This window comes from Notothenia rossii, assembly GCF_949606895.1.
Source record: "Notothenia rossii genome assembly, chromosome: 7".
Lineage (NCBI taxonomy): Eukaryota > Metazoa > Chordata > Actinopteri > Perciformes > Nototheniidae > Notothenia > Notothenia rossii.
In genome coordinates, this window is record NC_136905.1 from 15,229,914 (window position 1) to 15,245,796 (window position 15,883).

At 40.7% G+C, this 15,883-nt stretch overlaps 1 protein-coding gene and 1 long non-coding RNA gene across 3 annotated transcripts in view; one reads left to right on the forward strand and one right to left on the reverse strand.

Annotated features, from left to right (window-relative positions):
• The window catches only part of rftn1b (raftlin, lipid raft linker 1b), a 97,204-nt gene that overhangs the window by 80,754 nt on the left and 567 nt on the right, over positions 1 to 15,883 (reverse strand). Inside the window, exon 2 of one of the 2 annotated variants that reach the window (XM_079640477.1) lies at positions 4,505 to 4,681. In XM_079640477.1, the coding sequence (XP_079496603.1) occupies positions 4,505 to 4,652 (148 nt within the window). In that variant the 5' untranslated portion in view covers positions 4,653 to 4,681. Of the gene's footprint in view, positions 1 to 4,504; positions 4,693 to 15,883 lie in introns of both variants that reach the window. The other variant, XM_079640476.1, reaches the window with a different exon arrangement.
• LOC307013199 lies at positions 312 to 15,878 on the forward strand. The gene is made up of 3 exons (XR_013800890.1): positions 312 to 2,562; positions 5,919 to 5,994; positions 14,795 to 15,878. It is a non-coding gene; the product is annotated as an uncharacterized lncRNA (long non-coding RNA).

A 15,883-nucleotide genomic window follows, 5' to 3' on the forward strand; every position in this document is an offset into this window, starting at 1 on the left:
GCTCTTAAAGAAGAAGTTACAGGTCTGTGAGAGCCAGAAATCTTGTTTGTTTGAAGAGTTACATAAAACGTTTGACCTCTGTCATTGCCAACAAAGGGTATATAACAAAGTATTGAGATGAACTTTTGTTATTGACCAAATACTTATTTTCCACCATAATTTGCAAATAAAGTCTTTAAAAATCAGACAATGTGATTTTCTGGATTTTTTTTTTCTCATTTTGTCTCTCATAGTTGAAGTGTACCTAGGATGAAAATTACAGGCCTCTCTCATCTTTTTAAGTGGGAAAACTTGCACAATGGGTGGCTGACTAAATACTTTTTTGCCCCACTGTATATATGACAGTGTCATCAGCATAAAGGTGAGTACAACAATTAATGAGACAAGAAGATAAATCATTTATGTAAATAGAGAACAGAAGTGGGCCCAGAGTTGATCCTTGGGGTACACCCTTTTGTTGGATCAACAGGTCAGACTGTTTTCCATGAACAACCACACATTGCTTTCTACTGTGAAGGTACGAGTTAAACCATAACACTGTATTATTATTAAGGCCAATGCCGTGAAGTTTATCCAAGAGCAGATATCGATCAACGAAATCAAAGGCTTTTGTCAAGTCAATAAAAATGGTACCTGTGAGTTCACCATCATCTGCAGCAGAGTACAAGTCATTCGTAAATGTAAGTAGGGCAGTTGTTGTGGAGTGATTAGGCCTGAAACCAGATTGAACCGGAGATAAAATATTATAAGTATTGAGATAATGTTGCCTGTATACTTCCAAATCAGCTATAGTTCTTGAATGACGATATATCGACCATGCTTTATCTCTTTCCCTAAAGAGACTGATTAGTTCAGAATTGATCCAAGGGAGATGTTGACCTTTAACCTTAACCGTTCTCACAGGTGCATGTTTGTTCATGACATCAGTGAGCTCTTTATGCAGAAAATCCCAAGCATCTTGTACAAAAGGTATTAGCTGAAATCTGTCCCAATTAAGGGCAACAACATCATTAATAAATAAATCAACATTCAATTTTTTATATTGTCTGATTTGGACTAGTTTTGGAGGTAGTTTAATTAATTTGATTTTCCATACGCAATAAACAATTGAATGATCGCTGAAGCAATCCGACATGACACCAGCTTTTAAGATTCTGTCAGGGTGTGACACCAGTATCCAGTCAAGCAGAGATTGGGTTCTGAGAGTGATACGAGTTGGCTCATTAATTAGCTGTTTAACATTTAGACTACTGAAAAGTTTTTTCTCTCTATCAGATGATTTATCCAACCAATTTTTGTTGAAATCACCAAACAAGATTATTTCATTTCTGCAGGAAATGGAGTTGATAGTGTGAATTATATGGTTAAAAGACTCTGCAGGTGAAGAAGGTGGCCTATAGATGCTACCAAAAGTTAAGCATTTATTTTCATGAAAAATAATGCATTCAAAATGTAGAGGCTCTATAGAAGTAGCAATTAGCTCAGTCACAAGGTCAGAGGAGACATACATAGCCACACCTCCACCCCTGCTGCATCTATCAGATCTGTAAAGCAAATAATTTGTGATTTCTAGTTCACTATCGGAAATGTTACTACTAAGCCAAGTTTCAGAGAGTGTGATGATTTTAGGTTTATGTAGAACAACCCAAATCCGAAGTAAATCAATTTTGGGCAATAGACTCCTGATATTCAAATGAATGATTTTTATACCCTTTAATTCATCCAGTCTGGAAATAATAGCAAATAATGTTCCTGTCACTTGTTACACATACATGTGATTCATGATTGTAAAGATTGCGAGATACAACCATTAATGTAAAACAGGCATACAAAACATTCAAACACAAAAAGAAAAATACAGAAAAACACAAAACAACCTTTAAGAAGGCCCAACAGCCCTGGACACCAAATCCCAGAGCATTACCATGAATAAACTTAAACATAATAAATAATTACACAGAGCTCAGTCTGCTTTACGAAGAGGATAAAGAAGTCATAGCTCAAAAAAATTCATCCGAACGAACCGGAACGAACACAAACATTATTTAACAATAACAGCCACTCGGGGCAGTATTGCAATAGTAGTAGTGGGCTCTAACGTGCCGAAGAAGAAGTGACGTCAATGTCACTGTAAAATGTAAACAAACAACTCAACTGAAAGAGCCAGACGGGTGCCCACCTGTTATATTAAGTTATAATAAACACAAAAGAGAGTGTCAACAACATCTCAGCAGTCATGACACGTCACGTAAACAGGTCTCTGTTTTTAGAGAAGATGAGAAAAATAAAAGAGAAGAGAGGAAACCGAGGAGAAAGTCACTTAGCTGCACCATCGAAGTAGATCAACATGCTACCATTAGCAGCAGCCTCATCTCTGGGGATGTTCGTCACCCAGGAGAGTTTGAGGTAGACATGAAGATTGCCTCTGCGTCTTTGTGGGTAGAGAAGCGTTGTTGTGTGCCATCAACAACAACGCAGAGGGTGCACGGGTAGAGGAGAAAGTACTTCATGTTGAGTTCACGGAGCTTGCATTTGACAGGATCGAAGCTCCGGCGACTTCTGGTAAGCTCGGGACTGAAATCGGGATATATGCTGATGTGTTTCCCATTGTAGTCCAGAGACTTTTCCTTCCTGGCTAGATTTTCACTTTGTCCTGGAAGTTCAGCAGCTCGATCATGATGGCCCGCGGGCTGGCACGGGAGTTTTGCCTGGCAGTCGGTGAGCGGTGTGCCCTCTCAATGATCGGCAGGGTAGGGAAGGCATCTGGCCCCAGGAGCTGCGGGATGAGCCGAGACATGAAGCCGATAATGTCACTGCCTTCAGCGGACTCCTGGATTCCTACGAAGCGAAGGTTAGGACGTCGGCTCCGGTTATCCAAGTCATCAACTTTAGACATTAGGAAGGATTTGTCTTTCTCAAGCTGCTTGACTCGAGCGAAACACTCCTGTACATTGTCCTCATTAGCCCCGACACGCTGCTCTAACAAATTGACCTGGTATCCCAAACTAGACAGGGAATTGTGTATCCTGCTCAAGCTATTTTGAATGGGATCCATTTTTGAGTCAATGTGAGTCAGCATGTCGGTCTTGATTTGCTGAATCGCGTCCCACAAAGTTTGCAGAGACATGTTTCCCTCCATAGTTGCAAATGCAAAAAATACAATAATCCAGAGACCGTAGTGAGCCGCTTTACTATGTTATTAAAATGTTCATGGGTTCAGATCATGTGGATCCATGATATGAGCTTTAAAGAGCTAATTTAACAGCGACAAACAGACGAGCTTGAGATGCGCTTACTCACGCTGCGACCATCTTGGAAGATTCACACACATGAGTGTGTTATTTTAAGCATCACACCTGTAACCATGAAGAAACAGTCTCCCTACCCAGCAGGCCACCCTTAAATGAGTCTGCCTCTCCTGCTAGTTGGTTATATTTGGTGCTATACATAATTTATGGCCAGCATCAAGTTTGGCTTGGATTAAGCTGCTCATTTCTATATAATTAGCACAACGTAAAGGCATGACTGACTAATTGTGAGAAAATAAATTACAACAGTGTCTAATATACAGGGAGGCACTAATTAACAATCCATCATGACCATAAAATCCTTGTGGAAATTTCAGCCAGTGTGCTGTTGTTCCATATACATGAGTGATAGATTTCCTCTGCATCTGCTTAATGTTTTTATACTGAGGACACAGATATAATGGCATTTTCAGGAGGGAGTACAGAGATTAATCACCCCGGAGGTAGCATTATCCAGTAAAATACTCCACACAGCACAGAAAGTTGTAGATCACAGTGCAGATCAGCCCCTTGCAGAACTTGTGAGGCATGCTGCCTTCTTATCAGGCTGAGGTATGATGCAGCCAAATGCCAGAAGCCTTGAGCTATACGTATAATTTCGGAACAAGCCATCATTTAGATTTTTACAACTTCCCAGCACAAAATGGCCTTAACGTATCTGTAAAATGACGCTGTGGGGATCACTGATCATTAGCTACTATCGCTGTGCCGCGATTTTCAGACTTGTAGTGCTGAACTCGGTGGGTTTTACAAACATGGGCTCCTGAAAAATTCATTCTTATACCACAAAGCTTTCCCCAAGTACTTTTCAGGGGATATGTAATTTCTCCTGGTTAGACTATATTCACAGGGTTAGATAGTATGTGCATGGAGGGAGTTGGGTTTCATTGGTAAAAAAAAAACAGAACATTCAACCAAGAAAGTTTGTGTTCTGTGTAAGACAAAAATAAAAATTGCCATTTTAAAATGTTAACAACAAGAAAAACACTTCCTTTGATACATAATTGAAATTGCGGTTTAAGTTTCTTTGGAGTCGGGGTTAGGTTATACTTTATGTCCAATAGAAATTCAATGGTTTAGAAGGATTCATGTTGAAACACATGAATATATAAACTAGCTGCATTTCCTGTCAAAAACCAGAGGTCACAGATTCTTCAGTTGTCATTTTAAGCGATGAATAAAAATCCACTTCTTACCGTCTTTACCAATGAGGAAGTCCAGGTAGCGGTAGGTGTAGGCCACGCCCACTTTAGTCTCCACCTGTGGTCTCTTCAGTGTGGAGTAAATCTTGCCTGGACTGTTCTCCTCCGACATTGGCTTCATCTTTCGCAGCCCGCAGCCCATGGCTCCACAGTGTGTGTGTGTGTGTGTCTCTGCACGGACCCTGCCAACCAGACAGAACAGACTGAGACAGTGTTTCATTGTCACGTGTGTGTGTGTGTGTGTGTGTGTGTGTGTGTGTGTGTGTGTGTGTGTGTGTGTGTGTGTGTGTGTGTGTGTGTGTGTGTGTGTGTGTGTGTGTGTGTGTGTGTGTGTGTGTGTGTGTGTGTGTGTGTGTGTGTGTGTGTGTGTGTGTGTGTGTGCGCAAAAGCGCACATGGATTAGAGTGTCTGTTTGGTTTAACAAAGATGGGAGGTAACCTGTGGAGTAAACGTAGCAATACTACAATTTACGATCCACTCCTTTAAAATGGCCTCTATGGTGGATATACAATTACTGACATGATCAAGCAAGTGTAAATACGTTTTAGCTGTATACATGCTTTTTGTTTTTTCAACAATCCGAGGCAACTGAAGATATCCATTCATATCTAAATGATATGAAAATCAACAATCAGAGTATTGAAACTTGAGTCTTCAAAGTAAACAACACATCTGCATTGAATTAGTATTGACTGATAACATGGAATATGTACGAGCATAATAATCATACTTTATATAATAATATTAATAATCATCCTCATGCAAAACCATAACCACTGTTGGTTTCCATTCCAATAATAACATGTCCAAAAATTAATGAAAGCCAATCATTGGAAGGGAATGTTATATTACATCATTTAGCTGACATTCTTATCCAAAGCATCTTGCATACACTTCCGTAGACATGTTTACGGCAGCAATTGGGGTTAAATAAGAAAAAAAGTAGGCTGCTTTTTCCAACGGATCATATGTATTGTTTCTAAAATGTTGTTTTTTGCCAAAGTGACATGTAACTAAATATGTTAATTGGATGTAGCAAAGTGAAGGACAAATAATTTAATAATAAATAATAGAAAATGTAAATTACGTACATGTATCTCTATACTAGAGACTACGCTGTTTTATGTTCCTCCACTGGGTATGACTGTTTGAGGGCAAGATTAACCTCTTTTGGAAAAATGTGTACACACACACACACACACACACACACACACACACACACACACACACACACACACACACACACACACACACACACACATTCAAGCACTCTAATATCCATGATTCCTCAGGGACTTAGAAGGAAAACCAATAAAGAAGAACATGCTGGATGAGCTTATTTTAATTAATAAATAAACACAACTAAATGAGCTTGATTTTTCACAGGTTCTCTCTCTCTCGTTCCCAGGGAGACCAAATTAGCAAAGACAACCGTGGAGGAAGAGGAGGCTTTAAAGAGCCATGGACGCCTTTCACCCCAAATGGTTTGTGACAGCATCACTGCCCCTCTCTAGCAACTGCATCTGGGAGCAGGTGACATCCTATTGTGTGCCACTGATTAAACTCAAGCATGGATGGGTGGATGGATGGATAGATGGCGGGGGTGCCCTCCCCTCCCCCTTCCACCTCAACTGATGTGGAACACTCTCTATTATGCTCGCTACTAATTACAGAACGTCGCTCGGCCTTGGCTGAAAACTATGAATCCGAGCCGGCCTTCACTTCAGAGACAGGACAGGAAGTGAGGAGAGGCGGGGGCGGGGGGAGGAGGTGGGGGACGAAATAGGAAACGAGCAGACGGGGGCTCTGTTAATGAGGTGAACGGCAAGAATGGAAAAGGTGAGAATCAATCAAGGGAGAGAGAGGAAATAGGGGTGGCCGGGTTGAAGATTGTACGGTGGAAAAAAAGGGTGGGGGGGGGGACAGTGGGTAATGCATGGCAAGTAGAGTCTGGAGAAAAAAAATGGAGCGCGCAATTAGAGTCAGTTGAATAGAAAAGGGGTGATCAACACACGCTGAGGGAGAAAGGAGAGAGAAAGATGAGGCAGGAGATTTATTACGGTTGTCATGAAAGCCGGTGTTTCCAGTGGCACTTACATGAATGTCTTTGTTGGGCTTTATGAATCTCAACGTGAATCACAATCATATCTCTACAGGCCTCAGTACAGCTCCCTGAGATGGACCATGGGGCTGATGGACTTGTGATTAATACCAGAACACACTGTGAGTCCTGTGTGCTGCAAAGCTCTCTATCTGAAACTTCTGAAGCCTGCTAAACGGTTTCTACATGTCTGAGATGTGCTGACGGGTTGTGTCTTTGCCTCTTTGCATGTGCCGAGCATGACTGATGTCTTACTTGAGCCAAAAAACGCAATCTGCAGAAGCTGGCATATTCAAAGTCTCTAAAAGCTTTTCAGTACCCCCTTAAATTGTCACTCGGGACATGTTGCGCGCTGTGCTGCGGTTCATCGCGCAGCATCACAAATGGCTCTACCATCAAAGAAAACAGGGCAAGAAAAAAGCTTGAAGTCTTGGTTTCCCACTGTTGCCTACAGTCTATTTTAGCTTTTATCATTCCTCCCCTTACCCTGGAGAGAGTAGCAACAACACAAGGGGAGACGAGGCTCTGTCATGTAATCTGCAAGAGCTAGAGAGGAGGTAGTCAGAACAATAGCATTCAGGGGCTACGAGGGAGGGGGTATGGAAAGAAAAAAAACTGGATGAGGAAAAAAAATGGGGGGTATTTGCATAGCTCCTTGAGACCAGGAAGGAGGAGATGTGAGGCGAAGGCGAACCGGAGTATTTTTAGACCTAAACTGACAGAGGAAATGTGAGGTGTTTATGATTTTTTGAGTCACTGTTTCTTGCCTCGGCACCTCCCCTTTGAGGAAGGAGCTCTGGGCAGCGGAAGCCCCCACAACGCCCCCTGCCTCACCTCCTCTACACCCTTTTCTTTTGGAGATTGACAGGCATGGAGTCAGGGATCATTGACAGGGTAGACAGACTCTGGGTAGCTCCAGAAAAAAACAAAAACAGGAAGAGAACCATTGATTTCCCTTCTGCTGAATTAGCAACGATCTCCCAAACGTTTTGTTCTATCTTTTATCTCTAGCTAATGGTATTTTGAGTTTTTTTTATTTGATAAGAGGTTTTATTCGATAGGATTCTCTCCTTTTGAGCCGAGATTGACGTTCAAATGCTTTGTTGTAGCCGGGATGCACTTAGTTTTGGCCTTTGTAACCAAAACACCCCACAGCACTTTGTTTTTTGCTGAATGTGAACAGCAACAGAAGGGAGGGGCTTGTCTTTCCATTCCATATCTATCTGTCACTCAAAACCAATTTGTCCGTTCAAGGATCAGATTTCTTTGCTTTTTCATCACTGAGGTCAATATCTGTTAGCTTTTCAGGAAATGTAACACATCAAAGCTTGAACAATGGATTTTTGACCAATCACGGGCAGAAAAGCTGCAAATCACAAAAACAGGCCATATTTTTACCTTAAAAAGTTGCTTTTGCAAACTTGGTATGTCATTTATATCTCTAAAGGACATTGAACAACATTTCAAATAATCTGGAGCTGTTTTACTCGCGACGCCACCTAACAAATGTAAGCCTGACTCTACCTTTTAGCTCTGTTTTGGTCTACATCAGCTCCTGAGGGACTTGGTTTTGTGCAAGTAAGTTAGCGTGTAGTGGGTTTATCTGAGCTTTTTTACTGGAAACAGTCCCCAGCTGCTGCCGAAAACGACTTAATGAAAGTGGTGTTAATGTTTTAAGCCCCTAGTTTTGGCTCTCAGTGGGTTTTTTTTAAGCCATGTAGTTCTACAGACTACACTACAATCGACAACCTTCACGTCATGTAGTCATTTGATTCAATTTTTTCAAATGAGAAAATGTACTATTTATGAAGAAGATCATTTACAAAACCCCACCCAATGTTTGCACATACATTACAGCATCAACAACAAGGAGCAACTGCACTGAATGATTGTAATGCTGTCTGACTGAGATCCCCCCCATATTACAAGGCCATGTTAAAAGGCTTTGATAGCAACATTGCTGAGATCAAACCCAGCATCATGGGAAGCTTCAGAGTGGATTAATGGAGGAGGACATTAATTAGGACACTGTGTTCTTGTGTTCTTCTCCATGTAGTCTCCCTTTTAAGTCTGTTCTCTTCTTCTCTCACGCTTTATCTCCCTCGTCCTCTTTTCCTTTTTCTGACTTTTGATCTTTTTAATCTGACATGTAAAGTGGTGTGCTAGCAAGGTTGCACTTGGTGGTGGATACTGCTGGTTCAATATCACTCTATAGTTTATTTTGAGGAATAAAGTCGATGGCTCTAAAAGCTACGTTTAATTTAGACTGAAGGGACCTTCTTTGTTCTGTCAGGCTTTTTTATAAACCAAGTGAGAACTGTTTAAAAACGTCAAATGGACTTTGAGTTACTAAGTGATTCATCATCTATCACTATATGGACCTTTCACTTCACTGAACTTTTTCTTCTTCAACCAGCTCACCCAAAAATAATTGATCATGTATGTCATATATTATATTATGTATAAAAAGTACAGATATATGGATGCTACGTTTCACTAACTTTTCATTTGATAGCTACTAAGTATGACAAGGATACACGCAAAACACACAGACAAGTATTTTTACTTTATTGTCTATTGGGGGCAATATCTGCACTGGTGATACACATAGCCATCAACATGCTTATCAACCTCATCACGTGCAGCTTAATACAGATCAACAAATGCTCACATGAGTTGTTTCCTGTAATAAGCAAAAACCACCTATTTTGAGGAAAGGTCACTGGAGACACAGCCGACATATACAGTAGCGTGATGACTGTTCCAAATATCCTTTGCTAACACTCTGAAATATTGGAAATCCCCCACTGTTCCCTTTGTCCTCCCCTCAGTCCTTACCAACTTGAATCCTTGTCTAACAGGACAGAGAGGATGGAAAAAAGAGGGACCCAAGAGAGAGCGAGAAACAAAGGACACTTAGGCAGGATGTTAATGCTGTAACCTTTAGTGATAACCCAGTCTTAAAGAGAGGGACCTACAGGGTGTAGGTATATAAATTGTATTATGTGTGTCCTTTACAATTGCTTTTTATTCAAACTATTGTTAAGATACAATGCCCTTAAAGCCTATTTAATATAGTTATATAATTCAGGAGAGAATGTGTTCCCCCTCAAAAATATAATGACAATGCGTTTTAGGCAGATTTTCCCAATGAAACTGGGTCACTGTTGAAATCTTCAGCATGTATGAATGAGTGCTGACTATGTCTATCAGTCTTCCACTACGGGAAAAACTTTTTCCGGTACCACTTTACAATATAACTACCCTTATAAAGGGTTTATGAATAGTTTGTAATCCATTTATTAATTAGGTTGTGAACACTTTATAAATCATTAATAAGCTTTTATAAGACATGAGATAAACAGGGCAACTGTGATCGGTTGCTTGCCAAATAGTGAGCCCACATTTATCTATACTGCTAAGCCTTATTATTAGAAATGGTAGTAACTCATTAATAAATGGGAATGTGTTTTACACTTTACAAGGCTCCCTTTTGGCAACTATAAATGTTAGTAACTCATAAATAAATGGTCATAAAGAGATGCCAAGAAACATCAAGATGGATGGGGGGAATAAACTCAGTGAACAACAAATACCAAGGATGCTGGCTGATGAAGAAGAGGAAGTAAGCTAGGTAGCCAATATAAGGCTTAGTCATCTTGCCAAATAGTGTTGATGTATGAAAACTGTTATAACTGGTTTATAAAAGGTTCTTAATGATTAATAAAGTGTTTACAACCTAATTAATAACCTAATTATAAACCCTTTATGAATCCTTTATAAGGGTAGTCTTATTGTAAAGTGATACCTTTTTCCTTATAATATGCAGAGAATTAATGGGGAACATTTTATTTTTATTTTCTACTCTTTTTTTATTTACATTATGTGCAATGCCTTGTTTTAACGTGCTGCTGTGGTGAACACATTTCCCCTTTTGGGATCAATAAAGTATATCTAATCTTGGACGAGTATTCCTTTAAGTCTCCATTTGAGAACAATACACCCCCAATAGAAGGTCAGGTAATAAACAAGCATGGGAGACTGTAACATCATTGTTTTAAAGATTTCTGTAACTTATAAAGAGTAAGTGCACCACTATAATGCTATGCACTAAGCAAGTATTTTTTAAAGTTCTTAAGTTACGCTTTTACATCATTGCACACTGATCAATATTTTCAATTAATAATTTTCTGGAGAAACATTTATGACACAAAGTTTTAATTAATGAGTGAATACATTATTATGTGAGATCCCCTGAAACATTGAAGATGCCACAGAAAAGCTTAACATTTGTTTTGGGAGACATCCGCACATTTAAACCATCATGCATGCTGCCAACACGGAGGTCATGGGAGCCAAAGGTGGAATTGCTTTTTCAACTCGTTGAATTTTTTTGTTGTTGCTTTGAATGACCAAGGACGATACATAGGTGCAAAGCATACAGGCGGAAAAAAATGGAAGATGAGATTGTGATGTGTGAGGCAGAGAGAACAGGCGAGTAAACAATAATGTCTGTCTGAGATTCTCCGCCGTTTCAAGGCTCCGGGTGGCTCCGGTTCGCTATGGCCTCGGCCAACCTCGTCTCCATGTAGTCTCAAGGCCCGGGTGCAGTCCCTACACACACATACACACACACATCCAAAGAGCTATTGCCATGGGAACCAACCCCTCTATGACTATTCCTTTCTGGGGAGAATAATAGGCACCAATCTTTCTCGACGTCTCCCTCTTTCATTGTCAGTTTCCTCCTTTCTGTTCACTACAGTATAAGCTCACACCCCTCCTAATCACCAGGACTTGCTTCCCTTTTCTCCTCCTTCGTGTGCAGGAGCAAACATTCGTGTCATCCTGTTTACCTCCTCTCCTCTCTGCATGTCTTTGACTGTCAACAGTCTGATTTGTTATGCAAAATCTATCCAAGCTAGGATTTGTACAGTTCTCGCAAGTGAGAAGCAAACCATGATCTCAACTTCCGACCTTCACAAAGATGGTGTTGGATGTTTTCAAGCTGCAGCCAAAGAAACACAAAGAAAAACATTGTAGGAAAGCAAGAAAGAAATCCTTTGATTGCTCTTTTTGTAATTTTTCTTTTAAAACACTGAGGGTTATCAACAGAGTTTCTAAGAGTGACTCATTGCTTTCTGTGAACTTGCTCCAGGCTGGTCATTTTTTATTAAAGCCAGCCGAAACCAAGTTCTTAGGTTTTCAGACAGCCTATCGATATGTCCGTGTTGAACATTACCAAATCAATACTGCTGCAATTTTCTTGACCACCCATTACAACAGGAGTCAATTTGCCTTATAGAAGTACCAAGAGGGATGTTTTTTTTCTTTTCTTTGCTAAGCTACTACACAACCGGCTGAATATTGGCCCTCTTGTTTTCTGTCTTGCCAGGAAGATTTATCCTAATATGCCGTCTCAGTTGTAGGGCATTGCAAGAGGATTGAATTAGTAAGTATTTTTGAAAGCATGATCACTGTCACCTAGCACGGGAGTGAGGGGAAATAAACTTTGCGCCTTTAACTGAGAATTATATAGGGAAAAGATGTGAGACTTTCAGCGGAGGCTGGACTCATGGTGACATCCTTTCGTGAGAACTGCAAAACTCACACCATTATCTACAGTGTCTCATTCAGCCATATTTACTGCCCACAGTTGATATTACTGCCAATAATTAAGCCGAATCAAAATGAAATTATGCCAGTTTTAATTAAAATGCATCCAACAATATAAAGAACTTGGAGTTAAGCCCTGTACATCTCTTGAATACAGATATCCCTTTCAACGTAATAAATATATATTGTCATAACCTAATGTTTGTACTTTTTATACACAGGAAAAGTCTCCTTAACTTAAGTCCCGTTAAGGCAAGTTATTTTAGAATCAAATCCTCCATTTGTTTATATTTCATCATGTCCCAAATGTGAAGCATATGGAAATGTTTTTCCGGCATCCAACAGGCGCTGAACCAAATGAGAGTAGAATGAGATTAAGATGGTTTAAAAATAACTACCTTTCAATTAGATGCACCCTAAAATGTTTTGGTATTTTGTGTGTCTGTCTTTGGGCACATACATACTCAGTGAAGAGTACACATTATGGTTTACACCATCCGACTCTTGCCAATTACCTTAATCAAATTTCACACCTCACAGGGGGATTCTCTGGGCCCAGATCAGATAGCAAACATAAGTTGATTAAAATACATGTTTGCTAAAAGACTGGAGCAAAGGAAAATCAACACAGGCTCGGAAAAAAGATAAACCGAAAAAAAAGGAAATCGGATAGAAAATGAGTCAGGCTGTTCACATACATTTTTGGAGATATAATTCTGAAAAAGATAAAGCACTGCTTACTGTATTCACGATTAGCTGTACGTTTTGGGGTCATGTGTTTTTATTATTAAGAATCTCCAGTAAAGGAGTAGAAAAATAACGTTTAGTTTAATCGTCATAGAGATTACTCAGCCTGAGAATTTTTTTTGTTAAGAAACCGAATGTCTGTGGCTTGAATGAATGGGTGTTGATGAGTCAGAAAGACCCAAGTGCCATTGAGTTGCATTATGGGGAATGAAGGTAGCAGTGATTGTAGAGCTCAAACCATCCTAGAGACTAAAAGTAAAGATGGTTTTCCCTCCGTTGCTTCAGGTCTGTTGTAGACCCCCCCAACATACTGTATCTATATCTCTGTAAATGCTAGCTAGTACATCCTAAATAGAGAGACACAAGCTTCCCACCAAACATTATCAAGTAATTTTCCCTTCTCATTGTTAATAAACCATAACGTAAAAGCTTTTAGCACACTAGGACTACTGTTGTAAAGGTTAATAACTTTTTATAAATGGATGTTGGTCACTATGCCTAGCAGGCCTTTTCTGAGGGTGACTGATGGAAGTAACATTCCATTAAACCCTATTGAATTTGGTTGCCTGTATATATCTCCAATAACAATATCTCAAACCAGAGCAAATAAAACACAAATTAAAACACAAATTATCTCTAAGGCAACATAGGACTTGAGGTAATTGAGAAAATGGCTTTTTGTGTAATCTGGGTGAATTTGCCCTTTAAGGTTTCTTCACCCTTTGCCCTGTGTTATGATTCCCTTTTCGACGTGACTTTGGAGCGTAGCGAGGCCAAACCACAATTGCTTCCACATTTCCAGCAACCAGTGTAGGATACAGCCATTTGGGGTTAAGGGTTTTCATGTGTGTGTTCGATATTTGTGTGTGTGTGTGTGTGTGTGTGTGTGTGTGTGTGTGTGTGTGTGTGTGTGTGTGTGTGTGTGTGTGTGTGTGTGTGTGTGTGTGTGTGTGTGTGTGTGTGTGTGTGTGTGTGTGTGTGTGTGTGTGTGTGTGTGTGTGTGTGTGTGTGTGTGTGTGTGTGTGTGTGTGTGTGTGTGTGTGTGTGTGTGTGTGTGTGTGTGTGTGTGTCTGTCTGTGTGTGTGTGTGTGTGTGTGTGTGTGTGTGTGTGTGTGTGTGTGTGTGCGCGCGCGCGTGTGTGTGTGTGTGTGTGTGTGTGTGTGTGTGAGCTCATGTCATGCAAAAATGCAGCATGTATGCAAGCTCACATGTGGTTATGCATGCATGTGTTAATTCCATGTTACACATATTCAAACATTTACCCTTTGATATGCTTGACATACAGCACAAGGCTCTTTTCTCCTTAGCAATTTGTTAACAGTGGGCTTTTTGCCAGTGACTTATACACTTTAACTGTGTGGCTGTGTTTTTATTTGCATTTTGTATATGAAATGAAAAGGAAATGTAATGCATGTTTTGTTGGTGGGTTTTACATCTGTTGGTGCCTTTTTGTCTTACATGTTTGTGAGCCAAAAACATGTGTTGTGTTTCTTTTTTTGTAAATGTTATGCTTTTCTTCGTGTGTGCGGTAGTTTGTGCAAATCATGTATCAGTGTTTGTGTTGCTGCCCATATGCTGTTTGCCCTTTAGGTAACCTTTTGTAATGTTTCTGGATGTGTGTGTGTGTGTGTGTGTGTGTGTGTGTGTGTGTGTGTGTGTGTGTGTGTGTGTGTGTGTGTGTGTGTGTGTGTGTGTGTGTGTGTGTGTGTGTGTGTGTGTGTGTGTGTGTGTGTGTGTGTGTGTGTGTGTGTGTGTGTGTGTGTGTGTGTGTGTGTGTGTGTGTGTGTGTGTGTGTGTGTGTGTTTTTGTTTGTGTGTTAGACAGCAGACAAACTGAAACAGAGGCAACTCCTGACCCAACAACACAGCAGAGTTATCGCAGCCCGACGCTCCAGAGCTCACCAGCTGGAACTAATTAACAGCAGTTCAGTCAGACTGAGCTCACTCACTTTCTCTCTCTCTCTCTCTCTCTCTCACACACACACACACACACGTTTTTCTACCCTCTTCCCCTGGCTTTTCCTCTCTCATGCCCTCGTCTTCCTCCTCCCTGACATTCCCCCGCCCTTCCTTCACCTCCTGCCATCGCTCAACTTGTTTTTCCCTTTAAACCTCCTTCTCTCGTTAATGCACGCATGCTTTGGTGAACTCATGGACCGGAGCAAATACTCTCAGCATGTAAACATCCACTACAGACAGACAAGGACATAGCACACATGCTGTACACAAGAAAACACAGAGAGGAAAACCCATACGTTTACCCTTCATTACTGTACAATACAGTAGCTCATAAAACACACACTCCCCTTGCTCTCTCCTCACCAGTGGGAGTGGTGTGATACTGTAAGCCGGACACATCTTGAAACACTGTCAGGGTCTATGATTGGATCCAGGTAGACATTTTTGGCATTCTCTGCCCCGCTCTGTACCATCCATCATGCATGTGACTTAAAAACAAGCAGACCTATTGATGTGCACGATGAATAGCCAGAGTTTGCTTGGGAGCGTGTGTGTGTGTGTGTGTGTGTGTGTGTGTGTGTGTGTGTGTGTGTGTGTGTGTGTGTGTGTGTGTGTGTGTGTGTGTGTGTGTGTGTGTGTGTGTGTGTGTGTGTGTGTGTGTGTGTGTGTGTGTGTGTGTGTGTGTGTGTGTGTGTGTGTGTGTGTGTGTGTGTGTGATAGACGTAGCAGTGGATTAAGGGCTTGTAGTCTAACTCGCGGCTCAGAAGCCAAACTTGTGGCTTGCGGCATCTTCTAATGAATCAACTCTCTGTGGTAAACAATTGCCAACATGCAGCACAAGTTTACAGTGGCTGCTGTCCAGAGAATCAGGTGAGCGTTCAGTCAAACATCTGTCCCCAAGTTCAAATTCATACACATGTTGTAGACTCTGACAAACAGGAAGCAAACTTA